This window comes from Typopeltis vanoorti, chromosome 22 (assembly GCF_054136105.1).
Source record: "Typopeltis vanoorti isolate ZY-2024b chromosome 22, IOZ_Tvanoo_1.0, whole genome shotgun sequence".
In the NCBI taxonomy this organism is placed as follows: domain Eukaryota; kingdom Metazoa; phylum Arthropoda; class Arachnida; order Uropygi; family Thelyphonidae; genus Typopeltis; species Typopeltis vanoorti.
In genome coordinates this window covers 700142-724344 of record NC_143570.1, presented here as the reverse complement: position 1 = coordinate 724344, position 24203 = coordinate 700142, and the positions used below count along the sequence as shown (strand labels likewise).

The following is a 24203-nucleotide window of genomic DNA, read 5'->3' as shown; positions in this document are numbered from 1 at the left end:
AATATAGCCTTTGCCACTTCAGGTCCCCGAATAAGCAGGGTGGTGGTGTTTTGCCAGGTGATGAAGGTCCTCTACCACTAAGTATGATCCACCATGTCCTACAAACAGATGATATTTTGTAGACTATTATTTTTGTCACAGTTGTTTTTGATGTCTCTAGTTTTGGAACTTTATACAATGTATTCATCTTACTTTTATTCCATTTTTCTTGCTTCTGTGTATGTGTATTCTCACTGTTAATTATTATAACAGATCAGACAGTCTTTTACATGCCATATCCCTCTACTGATTGTTGCCATTATTCTACTATGTATATCATTTTGTTTCATGTGACTCCCATGAAACAAAATGATATACATATCTTGTGAAAGGTTCTAAAGCTATAGTACATTAGTACTGTGGGTGTTTTTATTATTATTATTATTATTGTTTTTATGTGATCTGTGTAGAGACCAAACACGGAACCTTTTCAAGTTACTTCAGACTTCCAAAAAGCAGAACAGTGATCTCACACTAAGCAATGAAATTCATGTCCCACATGAGGACATTTATGTCCTTAGTGGAATTCAAACCCATGCCAGAATATTACTGGCTTCTTTGTCTGCATGTAGCAATTCTGCTTTTCACTTGGAAGGGTGTGAATTTGAATTCCACTGTGGTATGGATATCTGGGTTATGGCCTTTCATAGTTACTTGGGCTACCATCATTCATTACATTACATGTCGGTGTGTAAATGCAGATTTTGTTTATATGACTGATTAATGCTAAAAGAAAACTATAACAGAATTTTAACTGTTACTGTTAATTTAATATACTAGTTTCATCTCTATTAAGGACTTTATTGGGTGTGAAAATATACGTTGATGAAAAGATTCAGAGAAATACAGATATAGATATTACAAGTATAGTAACACTCATTGCAAGGCTAATCATTACAGTAATCATATAGTCTGCAGCCTAAAACTACTCTGTGCATGCTGGCATTGTTCAGCTCATGTATAGAGTCTTACTTATACAGATTTTTAAGCAAAACCATCTATGCTCATTGTTTATAGGTATGTAATATCTTGTCATCACCATTTCTTACCAACTCACACATAATATTAATCTCTTTCCCTCCATTTCCTCTTTTTATTATATCATCTAACTGGGCAGCTTCAGTCTTCACTCTTCTAAAAAAAAGTTTCTTAAAGTTATGATCAATATTAACTGAGCTGCATAAATGTTAGTGTTTCACTGCACTTGATTATTTTTTTGCACATGATATGGTTTATTTAATGTTAACTTTAACTTAAAACACATCTTGGAAAATTATGGAGACAACTACCATGTTTGAGTAAAACTTTAGTTTAATATAAACCAAAATCTTTTGGTTTATATTAGATTTTGGTTTATGTTAAACTAAAGTTTTACTCAAACACAGTAGTTTTCTCCATAATTTTCCAAAATGTATTCTGATCACCGTGTAAGCCTAAAAGAAAGGTTTAACTTAAAAGTTTATTCTGAGTTAAGTTATAATTGGTTATTGTAATGATTGCAATTTTATCATTTGTTACCATTAAGATGCTTTAGATCTTTGCATATACAAAATTGCAATATATGATTATTTATAATCTTACACACACACACACACACATATATATATATTGTTGCTTTTTAGGCCACATCTTCAATTAGTAGAAGAATTAATAGTATTTTGTCTTAAAGACAGTGATCCATCAATCCAATTACATGGAGCTAAAGTAAGTTTCGTTTACTCACGCTTATAAAACTTTCTGTTTATACTTATTATTGTGGTTTTTCACATAAAGTAATTGTTTATTTATATACTCCCAGTTATATAACTCCTCTTATTCCATACCTATGATCGCAACTGCTTTGCAGCTGAAAACACCAAATCAATTTTTACATCAAAAATAACATTTTTGATGTTTTTTGATTATTAATAAGCATCTTTGCTTATTAATATAACCTGTTTTAATATTTTCGAGTGGAGGAGGATCATAGGATGGTAGCTTGGATGGGAAGCCTTTGTAGCAAATAATCAAATGTTCAAGAGATATCTAGAGCAACTGTCTAGATTTCTCCATTCTTCTCAATATCATTTATCCAATTAATTGTTTGTCAGAATTGTGAAATATTCACTGATTAGGTTGGGGAATCCAGATAGTGTTGAAGTTATCATTTGAAGATGATCTCCATCACTGTGGAAAGGAGTGATGGAGATAGCAGTCTCCACTTTTTTGAAATAGGTTGGATGCAAAAGGAACAAAAGTGTTAAAATGTAGCACAATATATAGATTTTTTATCTCCCCACCATAATGTAATAACAGCATACATTTCCTAGGAAATGTGTTTTTACATTATGGAAAATACCTAAGAATAGTGATCAGAACTTTACCGACTTTGCTGCGAGATTTCCGGTATTGCACTACGTGCTAGGGTCACTTGCATTTAGCGGACGCTTAGTGATCGCCGATACTTTATAGTTTACTATACTATATTCGGCAAGAAACTCTCTGATTCCAATCTTTGAGTTTCTTATTCGGTTTTAAAACAATGTGGGATTTAATATCCCCTTAATTTAAATAATGTTTTTGTTGCCGAAATGAAGCTTATTAGCTCTTTATATATATTTAAGTAACTTAATGGTTGCACCTGTTTGGAAACTCGTATAGCAGAGTATAAGTTCTTTTCGCTATACACTTTGGTATTAACTTGGTCTAGCTACTCACTGATGAAGCCTCAAAAAAGGCTGAAACCGGTCTGGGTAGTGACCTCCCCACCATAATGTAATAACAGCATACATTTCCTAGGAAATGTGTTTTTACATTATGGAAAATACCTAAGAATAGTGATCAGAACTTTACCGACTTTGCTGCGAGATTTCCGGTATTGCACTACGTGCTAGGGTCACTTGCATTTAGCGGACGCTTAGTGATCGCCGATACTTTATAGTTTACTATACTATATTCGGCAAGAAACTCTCTGATTCCAATCTTTGAGTTTCTTATTCGGTTTTAAAACAATGTGGGATTTAATATCCCCTTAATTTAAATAATGTTTTTGTTGCCGAAATGAAGCTTATTAGCTCTTTATATATATTTAAGTAACTTAATGGTTGCACCTGTTTGGAAACTCGTATAGCAGAGTATAAGTTCTTTTCGCTATACACTTTGGTATTAACTTGGTCTAGCTACTCACTGATGAAGCCTCAAAAAAGGCTGAAACCGGTCTGGGTAGTGACCTCCACACCATAATGTAATAACAGCATACATTTCCTAGGAAATGTGTTTTTACATTATGGAAAATACCTAAAAATAGTGATCAGAACTTTACCGGCTTTGCTGTGAGATTTCCGGTATTGCACTACGTGCTAGGGTCACTTGCATTTAGCGGACGCTTAGTGATCGCCGATACTTTATAGTTTACTATACTATATTCGGCAAGAAACTCTCTGATTCCAATCTTTGAGTTTCTTATTCGGTTTTAAAACAATGTGGGATTTAATATCCCCTTAATTTAAATAATGTTTTTGTTGCCGAAATGAAGCTTATTAGCTCTTTATATTTAAGTAACAATATATAGATTAATTGCTCTGTAAGATCATTGGTGATAGCAAATGTTTTGGCATCTCTACTTACCTTATTAGTGCAGTTAGAAAAGCCAGTTGGTGTTGTGAATGGTAAAAGTCCTCTTGCTTCTTTAAATCAACATTTAAAGAAAGAAATAAAAGGTTCAGAATGATTGCAGCATTAGGAGATCAATAGAGACAAGAAATGAATTCGAGAGAATGAGGGAAAAGAGAGATTGTGTTAAAAGAGGTCTTAATCAGGAGATCCTTAAGTTGGATACTTTTTGGTGTTTATCAGAATGAACATATGCACAATGCTACCTTTGAGTCAACATGAGTCAAAGAGTGTGTAATTATTAAAGTTGAGATGAGTAGTACTTGCGAAAGTTGCAATTTGAAAAGCAAGTGAAGTTTTGCCGACTGTTGATGGAAATTAACATTATTGAGGTTGGAACTGAGACTGTGTATATTTGTGAAGTGCATTTGGAGGGTTCTCTGAGGTCTGCCAATGACTGTAACCTATGCACAGTTTTGGTTTTTACTGTGACTATTAGTAGTATTTGATTTTCACACCAGCATTCCTCTTTTATAGTTAATAGCCTATCCTTTATTATTCCTCTAGTTCATGACCTTGTTTCTGCAAATGTAAAATAGGCTTTTACAGATGGTGGAGGAGGGGAATGCCTTTGATTTTACTGTTTGCAGTCACTATGAATTTGGATTTGCTTTCAGCATATTTCATTAGCCAGCATCAGCTTTTGCAGTACTCATTATGTTCAGTTTTTCACTCAAAACAAAAAAGGTTGATCCATAGGTTCCCCAAACTTGCATCGTCTTCACATTTAAATTAAGGGAAAAATTACTGAAATAAGTAGAGTTCACTCCACTCCAGTCATCATAAAACTGTGGGATGGTTGGTCTTTCAGATCTTTCTTCGCAAATTCTACAAAGGAATGCCTCAGTAATCTTATATCTAAATTGAATGGCTAAGCTTAGAAAATCTTTTGTAGAGGCCCAAACAATTTCGTCTTCTAACAAACAAAAATGCCATGTATGAATTTTATGTTCTTTAGGGAGAAATGTGTTCCATTTGAAATCCTGTGATCTTTTGTGAACATATCCTGGTGTTTTTATGCAGCATTTAGAACTTACTTTAAAAGTAAAAATAGCATGTTTAACTCTGTAACTTCAGTCATAAGCACATACAACACCAAAAGTGTAACAATCTAATTGAAGACATAGTTACCAAAGAAAAATCTTTTGTTAGTTCAGTTTTCAAGTTCCATGACCAGACATTTCTAGTAAGCAGTCCGACTTGCAAGTCACTAATATCACAGTTTCCTGCCATGCTGCTGTAGGTGTAAAATCTTGTATAGAAGGATTTTAGAATAAAATTTCTTCTATACTGATTTTATTTGGGAAATAAAATTAATGGAATATACTTGTAATTTGATTAATACTTAACTCTATTTTTTTACCGTATTAAACCTGTATAAAAAATGTTAGAATAAATTATAATAAGAAATTTGTACAGACAAAGAAATAACTCAGACGGGATTAAAAATGTAAGACCTGAGGCTATCGCAACTCTCGAAGGTCAGCAAAGTACGAGGTTTCCCGACTTAACTCAGCTACCGCAGGGTGGCGGAGAAGACCCCTCCAAGAAAATCCAGGCGATTCGATCTGCAGGAGTTCCAAGGTCGGGAGAGCAGAATAAAAGGGGGAAGAATTGAAGGAGAAGAGGCTAGGCTTTTCTGTTCCTGCTCTCACTACGAGGAGTTTCTAGTGTATCCTGCCGTTCCAAGGATGGGGATCCACATCCCGCCAGCCGAAGCCCAACGATGATAGGAGGTTCATATTAGCAGTGACAGTCTATTCCAGAGTTCCCACGGCTAAGTTCCTTGACGATCTCTGCATGTGAAGTATCATCAATGTCATAAAATGTGCTAGTTTGTGGATTTTTTTTGGAAAGAAGTAGTGTCAGTGATCTCTAGGATCTTGTGTAATGAACTGAATGACAAAGAAGCAAGTAAGACCTTTGTTTAAGACTTTCCTAGATGTTAAATTTATGGAAGGATTGCTGATGTTTTTTTTTAGTTTGTTAGCATAAAGAATAGTATTAAAGATGGAAAGCCGTTTTGTTAAATTAATTGTGATAAATTTAGTTTAATCCTTTATCCAAGTGTAAGCAAACAAAGTTTGCACCTGAAGTATCTTCAGGACTGAGGCAACTCGTAGTACAGGTGGACTAAGCTCTCATCTTTCCTTGTCTCAGTATCTCCCATAATGTAAAGCACATCTCCTTATGGACATGTATATTGCTATGCATTAAGGGAAGGGCCACTACCCAGACCGGTTTCGACCTTTATTGAGGTCTCATCAGTGGGAGCCAGACCCAGAAGTGGTGATACTAAGGCAGAAGCAATGGAGAGGTCATATTTACTTTATATTGTACTTTAATATACAACTACAAACTTTTAAAGTACAATATAAAATATAACATAATTTTACATAGGGAACTAGTAGTTTAAAATGGTACTGTAAGATGGTGGTATCTTAAATATGAATTTATAAAATGATTATATGGACTTTTTTTTTAATTTCAGCATTATGGCCTCACATTCTAGGATTGCAGTGCCTGTGACTATGAGGTCAGGAAGTCTGCATTTCTTCAAACATTCTTATATTATTTGTCTTCAGACAAATTTTTTTATTGAAATAATATAATTCTCATCCAAAGTAAGAAATCATGTAGATTCAACATTTTTTCCATTAAACTTTGATATCACATTACCAAGGACTCATGCCTCTATGTTATTTTTTATTAATAAAGCAAATGAAATAAACTTTCTTAATTTCATTTTGTTATTGTCAGCAAACTAGGAAAGGTCACTAAGATGAACTACACCTCATAACTTGAAAATCATCAGAAAGTATTAAAGTTCAGAAAGTTTTCAAAAAATCAGTTTAGTGTGACACATTTATAATATATCTGAAATGCCTATAGACTTTCATGCAGTGAAAGCCACTCATTAATTAGTGAGAAACTTCATTGTTTATCCATAGTTGTATACATTTCAATAAAAGTACACTGTCCATGCCAGCTGAGCATACAGCTACTATAAAAAGAAATACAGAAAAGTGTTTTGTAGTTCCTTCAGAGGAAATACAAAACTCTTTTCCTTCTTTTCTAAAACACTTCAATTCTTCCAGCAATCTCCATTGATATCTTATACTGTATTGCTGTGCTGTATTATGTTATATTACAGTGTCCCTTGCTTAAGGCAGTTTTGCTTAACTCAGATTTGATTATCGTGGCGAAATTAATTGCAGCAATCCCTTGATATACGTGGCAAGAGTGTTGATTAACGTGCCTTTAAATTTACCATGCAAAATCATGTTCGCACCATGAGGCTGCTAGCCTCATGATCATCCAAATTCTCTTAATGATCTGTGTGAGAATGTGAAAGTTTTATTTTTCCCACCAAATACGACATCATTGCTACAATCCATGGACATGGGCGTCATTGCAACTTTCAAAGCCTATTTTCTTAAAAAGACATTCTCAAAGGCAGTAGAAACAACAATGGGAGAAAATGCGATTATGTTTCAGGAATTTTGGAAAAAATTTAACATTAAACACGCAATTGAGAACATTCGTGACTCGTGGGAGCAAGTGTCTTTTAGTTGCATGAAAGCTGTTTGGAAAAACCTTCTGCCAGAATGCGCTAATGACTTAGGTTGCTTTCAAAATCCTGTGAACAACGTGGTCAAAGAAATCGTTGCAATTAGTGAAGACCTCAGTTTTGATGGTGTTGATGCAGAAGATGTTAAAGAATTATTAGATTCAATTTAGATTCAATCGATATACAGTCATGATGACTGTATATCGATATCAAAAATCTGGGAAAGTCTAATCAAGATTACCCATTAATTTTTTTTTTTTTTTTCAATCATGGCTCTACTTCAAAATGTTCCATTTTATACTTAATACATAGTGATATAACATCCCGTGGCATGTTCTATTTTTAACAATCTATTGTTAGTATTCTAGCTTGTTTTTTTTAAAACTGTTCTTGTAATACCACTGAAGATGATCTGCTATTTCCAGACCGAAATATTTGGTTAATTAAATATCTTTTTTGTGTTTACGTGCATTTATCATTCAGTCTTATGTGACAAGTATCCTTAAACTCATTCACTGTCAGGGCACTCACAAATTTCTCTGGCAATCCATTCCAGTCATTCACCATTCTCCAAGCAAAAAAATCTAGTCTGCACACCCTTACTAACCACACTCATATACTACTTGTCATGTATTGAAAAATTTCTTGTGTTAGTCTTATAGAATCCCTTTTATATTTAATTAACCAAATAGAAATATTTGGTTAATTAAATATCTTTCTTGTGTTTACGTGCATTTATCATTCAGTCTTATGTGACAAGTATCCTTAAACTCATTCACTGTCAGGGCACTCACAAATTTCTCTGGCAATCCATTCCAGTCATTCACCATTCTCCAAGCAAAAAAATCTAGTCTGCACACCCTTACTAACCATACTCATATACTACTTGTCATGTATTGAAAAATTTCTTGTGTTAGTCTTATAGAATCCCTTTATTAACTTATAAGTTTCTGCCATATCTCCTCTCTTTTGTTCTATTTTTAACGATCTATTGTTAGTATTCTAGCTTGTATTTTTTAAAACTGTTCTTGTAATACCACTGAAGATGATCTGCTATTTCCAGACCGAAATATTTGGTTAATTAAATATCTTTTTTGTGTTTACGTGCATTTATCATTCAGTCTTATGTGACAAGTATCCTTAAACTCATTCACTGTCAGGGCACTCACAAATTTCTCTGGCAATCCATTCCAGTCATTCACCATTCTCCAAGCAAAAAAATCTAGTCTGCACACCCTTACTAACCACACTCATATACTACTTGTCATGTATTGAAAAATTTCTTGTGTTAGTCTTATAGAATCCCTTTATTAACTTATAAGTTTCTGCCATATCCCCTCTCTTTTGCCTGTCAACTAGACTTTGCAATCCATGCACCTTCAGTCTCCCCTCAGCATTCCACAGACCTATCACTAGCTTGATCACATATCTCTGGATTCTTTCCACCACTTCCTCATCCTCAAGAAACCCAGGTCACCAAGACCTAGAGGGATAACCTCCCAATCTCTACTTGTCAGTGTGTGTGTGTGTGTGTGTGTGTGTGTGTGTGTGTGTGTGTGTTTTCAACATCCAAGTAATCCTTAGCTATTTTTTTAAATTTTGTAATATGCCACCTGAACTTCAATTCTCTGTCCATTATTATCTCCAAATCCCTAGCCTCATTAATGTCATAGACAGTATGTAATATTTTTTACCCAAAGTGCATAACCTTACATTTTGCAACATTAAATGGACAATCATTATCCTTTGTCCACAATGCCAATTTATTTAAGTCCTGCATCCTGCAGGATATCCATATCACCTTTATCAGCTATTGCTCTCTCTACTTTTGTATCATCAGCAAACAACTAAATATCCACCTCTCCCCCTTAAAGTATTCCCTATATCATTAATATACAGATTGAACAGTAGTGGATCTTTTCACAGAGCCGTGAGGCACTCCACTAGTCAACCTCATTCTATGTGATTTTGCTCCACCATATACTACTCTGTGATGTCTATCAACCATCCCTCAATCTATGCCACGAGATTCATATTATCTATTCCTATTTGCTCCACGTGATGCAATAATTTTCCGTGCAGCATTCTCTCAAATGCAAAATCCAGCAGTATCACGGTGTTGCCATTTATTTATCTAATTCTATTGTCACTCTATTATAAATTGTGAATAAATTACTAGTACAGGACTTATCTTTCACTGAGCCATGCTGTCCCCCACATTCCTATCTACTCATTCCTAAATTCAACCATTAAACATATCTTCCAATACTTTAATCATCACTCCTGAGATACTAATTGATTTGTATTCTGCTTGGAGTCACCTTTATGCAGTGGAATTATCTTTTCATTTTTTTCACTCCCTGTAACTTTGTCAGAGCTGAGACTTAGATTGAACAACTTTGGAATCACTACCGCTTCTTTTCCACATTCTTCTACGATACATGCCATCTGATCTCACTGCTGTATTCAGATTGATATTTTTCAGTATGCTGATTACCTCCCTTTCATCTACCTAAATTATCACATCAATCTCTGTCACATGTAAATTCTTGCTCAGATATGTCATTATTTTATAGTAAATATGGGTGATATTAATAAATAAAATTGGTGGTATTTTGTTTATTTTTGACTGTATTGTTAAGTCTTGAATATTATTACACAATATTCTTTCAAAAATGTTCTTCATTATGACACAGATGTGTGCAAGAAAAATAGCAACCAAAATATTGATGTTGACTGATATCAATGTATGGGATTTAGTGGGATGTAGCATGTATTTAATGTATTCATTGCCGAGGGTGAATGGTTTGTGTTAAGAGAGCAAGAACGGAGAGAATATTTGTCAGAAATGTTTTGTAAGCAAGTATAAGAAATGTGTCATGTCGGGAGCGAAAGAATGAGGTGACTGATATTATGATTATTAAAGTGTTGTCAAGGATGTAGCAGAAACAGCGATTGAGAGTGCACGAAATATGAATGAGAGTTTGAAGGAAATAGTTGAAAGTAATAATGTCAATTATGAGATGCCAACATGGAAAGAAATTGCACACTTGCATAGACTCCATTAGAGGACAAAATGTGAGCTCAAGTGACAAAGAAACAATTGCTGTGTGGCACAGAAGGATGGAGAATGAAAGAAAGAGTGAATGGGAAAAGCATAGAAGTGTGAGAAACTGGGAGAAAAGAGATAGTATTGTATGAGGATTCAATAATTCAAGAAATTCAATTCAATAATGAGGATTCAATGAAAGCATGTTCTCTAGGTGTGAAGATAAAGGATGTTAGTGAATGTTTAAGTTTGCTGAAGAAAGAAGTGAATGAGTAATTGTTTTGGCAGGCACAAATGATTTGAAAGGTGAGAAATATGCAATGATTGTGAGTCTGCTGCCTAGGATGATAGGACAGAATTGAGAAGAAGGGCCATGATTGCTAATGAATCAATGAGAAGATTGTGCAGGAGGAATGGTATGCAGAGTGATGATGGGAGTAAGGACCTGTGTATGACTGATGGACTGCACCTAAATGGTTTTTGGAGTTAGATGCTTGGAGAAAGTGATGTTCAGTGAGAGGTACAAAACTGGGGAAAGATATTATGGGGGGAAGCAATGAAGCATGTGTCTATCCCCCCCGGGACAAATGAACATGAGCGTAGGAATGATTGTAAAGAACTGGGAACAGTTTCCCAAGTTTTAAATCTGAATGAGTAGGTAATAGCATTATGTAAACGTAACTGTGGGTCCAAGGGGATGTTGAAATGCATGTACGTAAATGCTGAAGTATCAGAAATGAAAGAAAGGAGTTTTTGGTATTGGTCAGCACATCTTGGCCAAAAATCATTGGCATCAGCGAGACATGGTTTTCAGAGAATGATCTAGTTACAGGGATAGAATGTAATGGATATTCATTCCAGGATACATTGTGGTTGGTCGGTGAATTTAGCACTCATGTAAAATTGGTGACCTTTGTCTGTTTTATTGTATTTTTCTCTTAGAAAATTAGTGTTTTTAGTGTATTTATTATTATTATTATTATGTGACACCTCTAGGGAGTCCAAAGACTCATCAAGGGAGAGTGTGCCAATAGCATCGAATGATTGATTCCCTTCCAACTACTAACCACGCTCAAACTTGCTTAACTTTTTGCGTGAGCCATTAGTAGCAGAGGCTCTACCAATTGGCCAACCTTTGCTGGCTATATAACATATTTTTATTAAGGTATTTCAATAATAAGTATAAGTTTAAAATGGTGCCAAAAATGCACAAGAAACGTAATGCTAAGAAAAGCACCGAAGGCGAGAACAAGAAGGCTAACCCTGCTAAGGAGGTTATTGGAGACGTGGTGGAGAATAATGAAAATGGATTAACCTCCAAAATAACAAAATTAGAGCATATTATTAGAGAGATGACACGGGAATTACAAGATGTCGAGAGGTGTTTAAATGAGCATAGGGAGAAAAAGAAAAATAAGAAGCAACACTGCATGGAAACAGATAAGTTAGGAAGTAGCGGGAATCAGGTAAGTGACATTGTTTGTAAAAAGAAAAATTTTATTTGGTATGGTGATTCTATAATAAAACATGCTATTGATGAGCGATGTTTTCTTGGAGTGAATTAAAAATATAAAGGAAGCAATTCAACAACAGAAAAGTAAACGAGATCGTAATTGTAGTAGGTACTAATGACTTAACTAGCTATAAGTTCAGTATGAGAGAGGACATGAAATGGTTGTTGGAAGAGGTGAGAGTGAAGACTTAGAAAGTGAGAATCGTCAGTATTTTGCCATGATATGATAAAAATTAATTATGAAGAATGGCTACAATTGTAAACAATTCGATGCATAGGCTGTGTAGAAGGAATGGTGTGAGTTTTTGGATATGTGGAGTGAGTTTGAGGGAAGATTGGATTTGTATAAGAGGGACAGCCTATACCTGAATACGTTTGGTATCAGGACTCTAGAAAACTAATAAATGGTATGAGATCTAACAACACAGAGTCAGGAAAACTAAATTATAAAGGGAGGAAAGAAAGTGAAGGTAAGAGCGGTAGTGTTATATAATTGTTTTGATAATGGGAATGGGATTTGTCATGGAAATGTTGATGAGGAGAGAATGATTTCGACTTTGTGTTCATCCAGTTCAGACCTATCAAAGTGTGCAAAGATGTCTCCATGTATAAGGCACTAAGGAAAAATAGAAATATGAAAGTTGTCCAACTGTGTCATGCAGACAGGAGTATATAAAGGAACATGCAGGTAGGTTATTATGTCTATACACAAATGCTAGGAGTATCAGAAACAAAGGGGTAGAGTTTGTTGCCTTAGTCAATATGTTGGGACCTCAAATTGTAGGCATTAGCGAGATCTGGCTATCAGATTCAGACATACTAACTGGTATCAAGTGTAAAGGGTACAGTATTTTTAAGAAGGATAGGAGAGGAGGGGGCATGCTGCTAATGATATCAGATGACTTGAATCCAGTTAGAATTGAGACCTATGATTGTAGTACTACTACTACTAACAGTATTTCGTGTGGTAGTGAGTTTGAAGCCATTAAGGTGGAAATTAACAAGTTCAATTACATAGTGGGGTGTTGTTGTTACAGACCTGGTAGATTGGTTGCTAGTGATGAAGAAATGCATCACCAAATAGAAAGGATGAGCATGAAAAGAGTAATCATAATGGAAGACTTTCATTATCCAAATATTGATTGGGTAGCAGTAGAATCTCATGAGAAGAATGAAAATGCATTTATTGAGCTGTTGCGGGACAACTTCCTCAAGCAGTATGTGACAGAAGGAACTGAGGTCAAAGGGTGTTAGATTTGACTATATTGTCAGCAGGTGTTTCAATTAAAGATGTAACTATTCTGCCTCTGGTTGGTGACAGTGATCATGCAGTACTCACTTTGGAAATGACTAAGTTTATGAATGTTCCATTCAGAAAAGGTTACATGCTGAACTACAAAGCAGGAAATTATGACCAACTGAGGAGTATACTGAGTTCAGTGGAATGGGATCGGTTACTGGATGGAAAGAATGTCGACAGTGCATGGGAAGGATTGAAACAGTACTTAAATGATGCGATAACAGAATGTATCATAAGAGTTCTAAGAATAAATAGAGTAGGAGTCAAATGGATGTGTAATCTTATTAAGCAAGAGATTCGTAAGAAAATGACGATGTGGAAGGAATGCTGTTTGCATAAGGATGATGTCCGTTATGAACGTTATAAGCAGACAGGCTAGAATAGTCATAACTATTGTACAGAAAGCAAAGTCTGAGTATGAAAAGAAACTGGCTCTGCATACTAAAGACAATCCACAAGAATTGTATCGATATGCTGCAAGTAAAAGAAAGAATGAATGTGAAAGAATAACTCTTCTAAATGCAGATGATGTGAGGGTAACAGATGCATAAGATGTTGTTCAACTAAAGAATGTCCATTTTGTTAAAAGCTATCAATCTGGTGTATGTGATATTGAGCTCACTGCTACCTCTTCACTGGATGAAGAAACTCAGGTGTATGAGGACAAGGTATTAAAGCTGTTTCACAAACTGAATAAGAATTCAGCAATAAGGACTAAAACGAATGAGGAGAAGAAACAAACGAGGTGAAAAAATGTTAGAATTTGCTGTGGACCACAAGATTCCAGCAAAAGGCATATAGAAAATGGACATGGTGATCAGATGATGTTAAAATCAAGAACATGATCTATATGATTACAATTAAAAGAAGATGGATAACATCAGTACAGCAGGGTCGAACTTTTCAAGGAGCAGATACAGATTTAGATCTTAGCTTAGTGATTGCAAACATGAAGTTGAAATTAAAAATAAAATATAAATCCCATCATCAGAAACAAAGAGATACAGCAAGAAAAATGAAGCAGAAATAGGATGAAGATACAGAACAGTGTAAAAGGAGAAACTAAAAAATGTGGAAAAAGAAAAAAATTTGAATCTAAGAGTGGAAGGAGTAATGAAGGTGATAGAAGACGCAGTTGAAGAAACAGTACCAGAAGAAGAGATGATCAAGAAGTGGATTAGACAGGAAACACTGAAAGGTACAGGAGAAGAGAATGTTGAGAATAAAAAGAGATAGATCAGAACTAATGGAGGAGCAATACAGGAGAAAGTATAATGAGGTGAAAAAAGCCATCAGAATGGATAAGATGAAATGGTTAGAAGCTCAATGCAATAATATAGAACAGCGAATATGGAGAGTACAAAACTAGGGAGTGTACAAAATGATTAGAACCGTTAATAGAAGGTGACAACCAAAAAAGATCGCAACTAAAGATTAAAAAGGCAAAGTATTGATGAATAAAGATAAAATTGTACAGCGGTGGACAAGATACTGAAGTGAGCTATATGAAGAAAAACTAGATTTAGATGGAGTTGAGAAACTGATTGGGAAGAATCGAAGCAAATATCACCAGCAGGTAATGCATATGACATGGACATTTTAAGAGGAGAAGTGGAAAAAGCAATAGAACGTCTAAAGCTGTGGTTCTCAAACTGGGTGCCATGGCACCTTAGGGTGCCACAAGGGTGCTGTGAAATTTTGAATCGTTTATTTAAAAAAAGCAAAATATTCAATTGCCACAAATAACTAAATCAAAAACAAAAAAAATTATATATTTTGATTTTAATGGATGAAGTGTATATAAAAATTATCATTTTTTGTATCACTCTTATATTATATCCTGGGATTTCATTTGATCACCACGTGTTGTAGTAACTAGATATGTGACGGCACATAAATACTGGGGAAAATGAACTAATGAATGGTTAGTTGTCCTGCTGTCTGTTTTAGTATTTCTCTGTTCAGTGTGACAAGTATTATACATGATCATTTCCCCTAAACAAAAATCATGAGTCTTTTGTCATCGGTGAGAATAAATGAAGTACGATATTAAGGTCGTTAAATTCAGTGAGTAGAAGTTTTTCATATTGTTTTATATTCCAACTATAATGAGAGACATCGTAAACAAATGTTTTTCCTTTTTCCATCCGGAAAAAAAATTATTTACTTGAAATAAATTTTAAAATAAAATATTAAAGTTACATATGCCCTTCAAAATCATGAATAATTTTTTCCTTAAAAAAAGAAGAAGTGAAGATTCTGAAGATCAAAAAATGTCTACTTGTAGCAAAGCTAATGAACCAATTCGTACTAATAAATTATCAAAAACTGATACTTGCATTAATGAAGATTTGACTATTTTTAACGTTCAGCAACAAAAAAGCACTAATGAAACAACAGAAACAGAAAGAATAAGTTATGTAAAAAGGAACAAAGAAAAAGAATGTAAAATCTCGTTTATATCAAGAGAGCTATCTAAAAATGGGATTTACGTGGTGTGGTGATAAATTAATTCCCAGACTGAAGTGTATTTTGTGTGGTATTTTGTCGTAAATTATTGCGACATTTCTCCACAAAACATGACAACTTGTCAAATAAAAATCCTGAATATTTCAAAGAGTTAATAAGATTACAAGAAAAACAAAGTAAAAGTTTTGTAAGAAAGTTTACAATTTCCGACCGAGTTCAAGAAGCGAGTTATTTAGTCGCTGAAATAATTGCGAAGGAAATGAAGCTTCATACTATCGGCGAAACCTTGATTCGTCCGGCCTGTTCAGCAATTGTGAGAACAATTTTTGGTACTGAGGCAGAAGAAGAAATAAAGAAGATTCCATTATCAAATGATACCATGAGTAGACATATTAATGATCTGTCAGTCGATATTGAAAAGTCAGTTATAACCAAAATAATCAAATCAAAATTTTTCAGTTTGCAGTTAGATGAGTCAACTGATATCGGTGGTAAAGCACACTTACTTGTTTTTACTCGATTCATTGAAGATGATAAAATTATCGAAGAATTTCTATGCTGCAAGGAATTCGATAAAACTACGACGGGAAAAGATGTTTTTGATATAATGAACACATATTTTAATACAAATGGTCTATCTCGGAAAACTTGTATATGTACAGATGGTGCACTTTCTTGGAATTACAAAAGGGTTTGTTTCCTTTGCTAGAAAAGAAAATGAGAACATTATAATGACTCGTTGCTTCATTCATCGTGAATCATTGGTGGCAAAGACAATAGGCTTGGAATTAAAAAGTGTATTAGAAGAAATCATTCAGATAGTTAATTATATCAAGGCCAGACCATTAAAATCTAGAATATTTGCAGGACTATGTGAAGAGATGCAATCTCATTACAAGAATCTTCTTCTTCATACCAAAGTAGGATGGCTTTCAAAAGGTCGCGTATTGGATCGTTTTTTTGAACTTAAAGAAGAAATATTAATGTTTTTCCAAAATGAAGACAAACCAGAATTCTTTAAATTATTACAAGATGATTTTTGGTGTTCCAAACTAGCCTATTTAACAGACATATTCGATCATCTGAACAAGCTGAACTCCAACATGCAAGGAAGAAATTAGAATATTTTGACATCTACAGATAAAATTAAAGCTTTTAAAGATAAAATAAAAATGTGGAAGATAAAATTAAGCACCAACAATGTAGAAATGTTCCTTAAAGTTGCCTCTAGAAAATGTAAGAACACTGATCTGCAAAAGCTTATTTACAGTCATTTAACATTGTTAGAAGAAAAAATTGACCATTATTTTCCAGACATTTCAGTCAATTTATACGATTGGATTCGAAATCCATTTGTAGAGTCAACATCAGCAATGAGTGAGTTAAGTCTTATAGAAGCCGAAGAATTAATTGATATAAGTAACGATCGTACGTTGAGATTGAAGCATTCAGAAATGTGTCTGAATTTATTTTGGATAACGACTATGAAGGAGTACCCCAATATAGGATTCAAAGTACTTAACATCTTATTGCAATTTTCTGCATCTTATTTGTGTGAACTGGGTTTTTGTGCACTCGTAAATATTAAAACAAAGAAGAGACAAAGATAAAGGCCCTTGAAAATGAGATGAGAATATGTCTCTCAAAAACAAGGCCTAATATCAAAGAAATATGCAAACAACACCAGGCATATATTTCACATTAAGTTCATATTTTATTATCTGAACCTTTATAATAGCTTTTGTTTTGTATGTTTTTGGGTTGTTTGAAAATAAACCAATTTAGTTTAAATAAAATCTGTTTTCTTTTAAACACGCTTTCCTTCATATCTTTAGTATCTATAATATCAATTTATTTATAGGTTATATATGCAAGTCTTTCAGAATCAATTAATCGGCACTTTACTCTCTATAAAAAGCAAATAATACTAGGGGTGCTGTGAAATTTATTTATTGATTTTAGTGTGCCACCGGACAAAAAAGTTTGAGAACCACTGGTCTAAAGCATAACAAGAGTCCTGGTAATGATAACATCACTGGAGAAATGATTAAATATGATGGCAAAAGTATGGTTACAGAAATGCACCAACAATGTAATATGGTATGGAAGGAAGGGAAAATGGCAGAGGAGTAGGTGAAATCGATATTAGTGACATTATAAAGAAAGGAAATAAGTCAGAATGTAAAAATTATAGAACAACTGCATTGACAAGTCACCTTGGTGAAGTGATGATGATGATATTGACAGAAAGATATTAACACAATTGGAAGCATACATTGCAGACAAGCAAGCAGGATTTAGGAAAGATTGAAGTACAATTCAACAAATTTTGACAATGCAGTTACAGAGAAAGCTAGGAGAAAAAACAAAAACATAAATACTTGCTTTGTTGATTTTCCGAAGGCATTTGACAGACAGCATTGACCAGAAAGTCACATTAGCAGCCTAGAATCCTGTGGAATTGACAGAAAACTAATAGCCATGTTAAAAGATGTTTATAAGAATGCAATGACAGCAGTTAGAATATGAGCATTTGGGAAAATGGTTTAGAACAAGCAGAGGTACTAGACAGGGGGACCCAATATCACCAAGCATTTTCATCGCACATTTAGAAAGCAATGGACAAAATGAAGGAAGATGCAAAAGGAATATTAGTACATGGGATGAGAATTAACAATCTGAGATTTGCAGATGACATTGTTATTACTGAAGAAGACGAAAGAGAACTACAAAAAAACACTGAAACTGTTAAATGAGGAAGGGAAGAGATTTGGACTTGTTATGAACTTAGAAAAAATAAAGACAATGGTATTTGGTGAGAAGAACATGAAACAAAAGATACAAATGGATGGAACTGATATAGAAAATGTAGAACAATTCATTTTGTGGAAGTAAAATGACATATGACTTGGACTGTAAAAAAGAAATAGAGATCAGGATTGTATAGGGAAGGACAAATCTGAAGGCCATGGATGACATCTGGAAAAGTAAAGCGATCAGCCTCCAAATGAAAAGTACTAGAAACATGTATCTTTAGCGGTGTGCTGTATGGATCTGAAACGTGGGAGATAAATAAGAAATCAAGAAAAAGAATTTTGGCATTTGAAAGAACTTGTTACAGGAAGATTCTAAGTATAGGATTGGTACAGAAAATCACAAATGAAGAACTCTATCGTACAACCAAAGGAAAATTTAATGCAGAAAATTATACAATGGAAGCGGCAATTAATTGGACATATCTGCATAATGAGCGAGGATTGGAAGATAAAGACGTTCATTTGATATTATGGATGATGTAAACAGAAGAGGTAGTCCATACAGCGAATGGATAGATGACATAAAGAACTGGTTTGGAATGGGGTTACAGAAACTGCAACACTGTGCACTGGACAAAGAAAGGTGGAAGAAGATAGTGAAGGAGGCATTAATCACCAACGGGCAGTGTTCCCATGGTTTGTGATGATGATGAATAGGGACTGATGGGATATCAGCATCCATCTATGCTAAAAGAATGTCCAGCAGAACTGGCTATTCCTTTAACCAGGCTATTTAATATGAGTCTCAGAACAAGGGATTCCACAGTAATAGAAAGAATGTATGATAATTCCATTGCACAAGGATGATGCCAAGTTGGATACTGATGTATCCAACTATCGACCAATTAGTATCTCAGGAGCAGTAGTGAAGATTTTGGAAAAATTGGTTAGGACTCGCATTCAGAAATGGGTCGACAGTGAATCTCTACTTTGTAATGAACAGCATGGGTTTACTAAGGGAAGGTCATGTTTCAGCAACTTGCTCACATTCTGTAACAATGTTACCATTAAACTGGTCAAGGGGGGAACGGATACATCATGATACTTTTGGATTTTGTTAAGGCTTTTGACAGAATATAGCATGGTAGACTCTTGCATAAATTGGTGAATATGGGTTATAGAATATTAGCATGGATAAGAGATGGCTGACTGACAGATATCAAAAAGTGGTATACAGGGGATGTGAGTCTGCAAGATTTAAGGTAGCCAATGGTGTACCACAAGGATCAGTGCTTGGTCCACTGATATTAAATCTGTACATTAATAATATTGGGAAGGATTTGACAGCCAGCATAGAGCTATTTGCTGATGATGCAAAGATAGGTAGGGTGATCATGAATGCTGCTGATATGTAGTACTTGCAGAATAATTTAAATAGGCTGAAATTGTGGGCAGCATGGGAAAATGGATGTCAGTAAATTTAAATTTACTTTGTTTACTTTGTCATTGAAAGGCCCAGCAAGGGACCTTTCAATAACAAAGGCCCCTTGTCATTGAAAATGGAAAGGGGCCTTTGCCAGAATAAATTTTAATATACTTCAATATTTTGGCAAAGGCCCCTTTCCATTTTCTAGAAACTTAAGAACAAGACACGTGCATGCAGCCACAATAAACAGTGAATGAGGAAAAAGCAGGAAGCTATTATTTCTCTTAAAGTCCTGATGGTACTCCCCTAGTAGGCAATGTTGGTATTCTTGGGTGATTGGGCTGAAGGTCTTCTGATGTAGGTTTCCCAAATTTGAGGCAGTCTCATGCAGCCAAATTTGTCGAGGTTAGGATTGTTTCTTAGGGCTGAAGCCGATTCCATGAAAAGCCTTTCATACTTGTATTTACTACGGTGTACTAACGTTGCTTTCTTCCACCGTATTCTATGGCAGGTATCCAGTGCATGGTCAGCAAGACCAGAGTAGCTGTACTGGTGAAACCGAATGTAATCCTTGTGTTCTGAAATTCTGATACTGGTTGTCCTGCCTGTTTGGCCAAAGTAGGACAGCTTACAGCTGCAAGGGACCTGGTATACACCAGGTAGGTCTAGGGGGGGGGGGAGGTTGGTCTTTAGTAAAGCGGATAAGGGATGCCAATTTTTTATATGGTCTGTAACAAGAAGTTAAGTCATGTTTTTTTAGGATTTTTGTGATTTTTTCCAAGGTGCCTTGTGGGGGGGGGGGGGGTGGGGGGGGGGGGGGGTGGGGGGGGGGGGGGGTGGGGGGGGGGGGGGGTGGGGGGGGGGGGGGGTGGGGGGGGGGGGGGGTGGGGGGGGGGGGGGGTGGGGGGGGGGGGGGGTGGGGGGGGGGGGGGGTGGGGGGGGGGGGGGGTGGGGGGGGGGGGGGGTGGGGGGGGGGGGGGGTGGGGGGGGGGGGGGGTGGGGGGGGGGGGGGGTGGGGGGGGGGGGGGGTGGGGGGGGGGGGGGGTGGGGGGGGGGGGGGGTGGGGGGGGGGGGGGGTGGGGGGGGGGGGGGGTGGGGGGGGGGGGGGGTGGGGGGGGGGGGGGGTGGGGGGGGGGGGGGGTGGGGGGGGGGGGGGGTGGGGGGGGGGGGGGGTGGGGGGGGGGGGGGGTGGGGGGGGGGGGGGGTGGGGGGGGGGGGGGGTGGGGGGGGGGGGGGGTGGGGGGGGGGGGGGGTGGGGGGGGGGGGGGGTGGGGGGGGGGGGGGGTGGGGGGCTGCTAAAAAGGTGGAGTGGGGGCTAGATTTTTCTCTCATAGGGTGGTGTGTGATTGGAATGGATTGCCATTGGATGTTGTGAGTGCAAGCAGTATGAATGAATTCAAGAATAAGTATGATAGCTGGTGTGTGTGTGTGCGTGTGCGTGTAACATTTGGTCTCCCTCGATGAGTCCCTGACTTCCTGGAGGTTTCTCTTAATAATAATAAAATATACGTGTCTATTTACTGAGCCACCAACATGGAACACGTAAACTAAATAGTAAATTGATTGGGAGGTGTGAGCATCTTCTTCTACAGAACCAAATAAATGGTTCTTATTTCTGATTTTATATCTTTTCACTTTGCATTCTCAACTGCAGTGATCATTTTTTTTTCCTAGTTAGTTCATGAGAAAAATATACAAAGATAGTTTTTAACAATAGAACTTGCATAATGAATAATGCTTAGCTCATAATCATAATATGAAAGTGAAGGCATGCATTTGACTTTTGATGATTCTTTGCATAAACAGGCAAATCGGCCTTGATAATAATTCTATACAATCAGTTAGTAGTATTCGTGGCTATTTAAGAATATAGGGACACAAAACAGACGTGTTGAAATGATTATTTTACTAATTATTAATAAAATAACACTTGACGTTTCGACCCCTGTATCGAGATCATCATCAGAAGGATACATGTGTATAGGAACCAAGCTACGCACTGTTGCACTCTATAAAGGTAAATTAAATCTACGTTGTTAACTAATCTTTTTCTTAACCTGAATTCTAGTGATAAAAAAAAATAAAATAATAAATAAAATAAATAAATGAAAACTACAATAAACTCTGCTAAAGTCCTCATGTACTAAGATTCTTCTGGAATTGTACAGTTCATATTGTTTGCTATGATTTTTCTTCTGGATTTGTGCAGTTCAGGTTGCTATTGAATGTTCTGGGATAAAAAAAAAACACTTCAAGTCTTCTTGTATCGAGATTTTTCTTTGCAGTTGCTATGAAGGTTGCAGATGAGTCCTCCATATTCTTGAAATGGTTAGATCATTTTTATTCAGATTTGGATTATGTTTGAGCATTTCACATACCTCTTTGAATTTCTTCTCGAACCAGGTGTAGGGACTTGGTGCCTTTACAATCAATTCTGTAGTACGTTTGGGGTGCGTGGTCAAAAGGCCAGTTTTTCCAAAATGGAGGTATTTAATATGTCGTTTGTGTTCATCCTTCCTGATTGGGATGGTTCGCCCTGTTTCCCCTATGTTTCCCCAAAATTAAGACATCTACTCAGGAAGAACTGAGTAGGTGTCTTAATTTTGTCAGAGGTTTAAAGTTGGTTTTGATATTGTATTTGTGTAGTGTTCTGTCTGTTTTTTCGAAAATGCCTCTAACATATGGTATGGCAATAGCATTCTTGAAATCTTTTTTGTTTTTATCTCTGTGGAGGATCTTGTGGATGGTTTTTTTTACTGTATCCATTTTTTATAAAGATATGGTTGATGATCTCGTATTATTGGTTAAGCGCTGGTTCATTTGAACAGACAGTTTGAGCTCTGTGTTTAAGGGTGCTTATAATCCCTAGTTTTTGTGTTGGGTGGTGATAAGAAGTTTTGTGTATGTACCGGCCTGTGTGTGTAGGCTTGCAGCAGACTGAGAAGGAGAGACAGCCTGAGGGAAGACGTGTGATGAGTGTGTCTAGGAACGGAAGAGAGTTGTTTTTTTCTATTTCAATAGTGAATTGGATGCGTTTGTGTTGTTTGTTCAGGTGGCTAAGGAATGTATTTAGTGCTTCGTGGCCGTGGGGCCAAATGGTGAAAATATCATCAACGTATCTGAGCCAAATTTTGGGCTTTAGACATGCTGACTCTAGAGCTTGTTGCTCAAAGTCTTCCATATAAAAGTTAGCTATTGGGGGGGGGGGGGGGTGAGCCCATGGCTGTACCCTCTTTTTGAAGGTAAAAATTGTTTTGCCACACGAAATACCCAGAGCGGAGTATGTGAGCAAAGAGGGCTGCGATGTCGTGTGGAAATATGTTCTGTAAGAGCAAGATAATTCTCATGGAAAGGCTTAGATGTTGGTTATATATTCTTACTAAATAGCTTAAGGAAATTACTACGTACAATAGAATATACATTAAAATAGAGAGCAAGATAGAATATACATTAAGAGCAAGATAGTATCATTGATTCGGACATTGGTGAAAAGGGACGTTATGTCAAAGTTGACTAATAGATGTTGGTCGTTGAGTGTAATGTTTTTAATTTTGTTTATGAAATGTTATGCATTTTTTATGTAGGAAGGGGAATGACCTACCAATTCCTTGAGTGTGGCCGCTAATTTTTTGGCTAAGTACTAATTCGGGCTGTCGATTCCTTCTACAGTTGGCATAGTGTGTCTGTTTTGGTTGAGGTTGCTATTGAATGTTCCTGAGGAAAAAAAGAAAAAAAAAACACTTCAAAGTCTTCTTGTATTGAGATTTTTCTTTGCAATTGCAATGAAGGTTGTGGATGGGTCCTCCACATTCTTGGAATGATTAGACCATCATTTTTATTCAGATTTGTTTTATGTTTGAGCATTTAAAATCTCACCCAAGGTGAACTCTCACTGCTGAAGAAAGGATTAAACTACAGCATTCAGCAAATGTCAGTAAACACACTTGATATAATTTATCATATCGAGAGAGGTTTATGATCCCTCCCCACCAATTTAATTGGACGGGGAGGGATCATATGGATCCCTCCCCGAGGCAAAATATGGAGGCAAAATATGGACGGAAACTGCTTGTATACTAAATTCAAACAACAAATTAAGCAGCAACCAAAACAAAGCAGAAAAAGTGGCCCTCAACTCCCTAAAAAATAACCAGGACATAATTATCACAAAAGCAGATAAAAGGAATGCCACTGTTGTTTTAGATCGGACAACCTACATAAAAAAAATGAACCATTTGGTATCGGACCACAACACCTACCAAATGGTAAATTACAACCCCACGCAACGCAACAAAAAGAAAACAACTGAATTAATTAAATCTGTTAACACTTGGCCGGAAGAAACAATTAAAAAACTAATACCTCAGTATGCCCACACACCTAGAATTTATGGCCTGCCAAAAGTACACACGACTACATCCGATTGTGG

General features: G+C 36.2%; 1 protein-coding gene across 4 annotated transcripts in view; it reads left to right on the top strand.

Moving 5' to 3' along the window:
• The window catches only part of LOC150094096 (HEAT repeat-containing protein 6), a 446924-nt gene that overhangs the window by 269224 nt on the left and 153497 nt on the right, over positions 1 to 24203 (top strand). For all 4 annotated transcript variants that reach the window (XM_090412214.1, XM_090412213.1, XM_090412212.1 and 1 more), the window contains exon 15: positions 1662 to 1743. In XM_090412214.1, coding sequence (XP_090268340.1) covers positions 1662 to 1743 — 82 coding nt within the window. The remainder of the gene's footprint in view (positions 1 to 1661; positions 1744 to 24203) is intronic.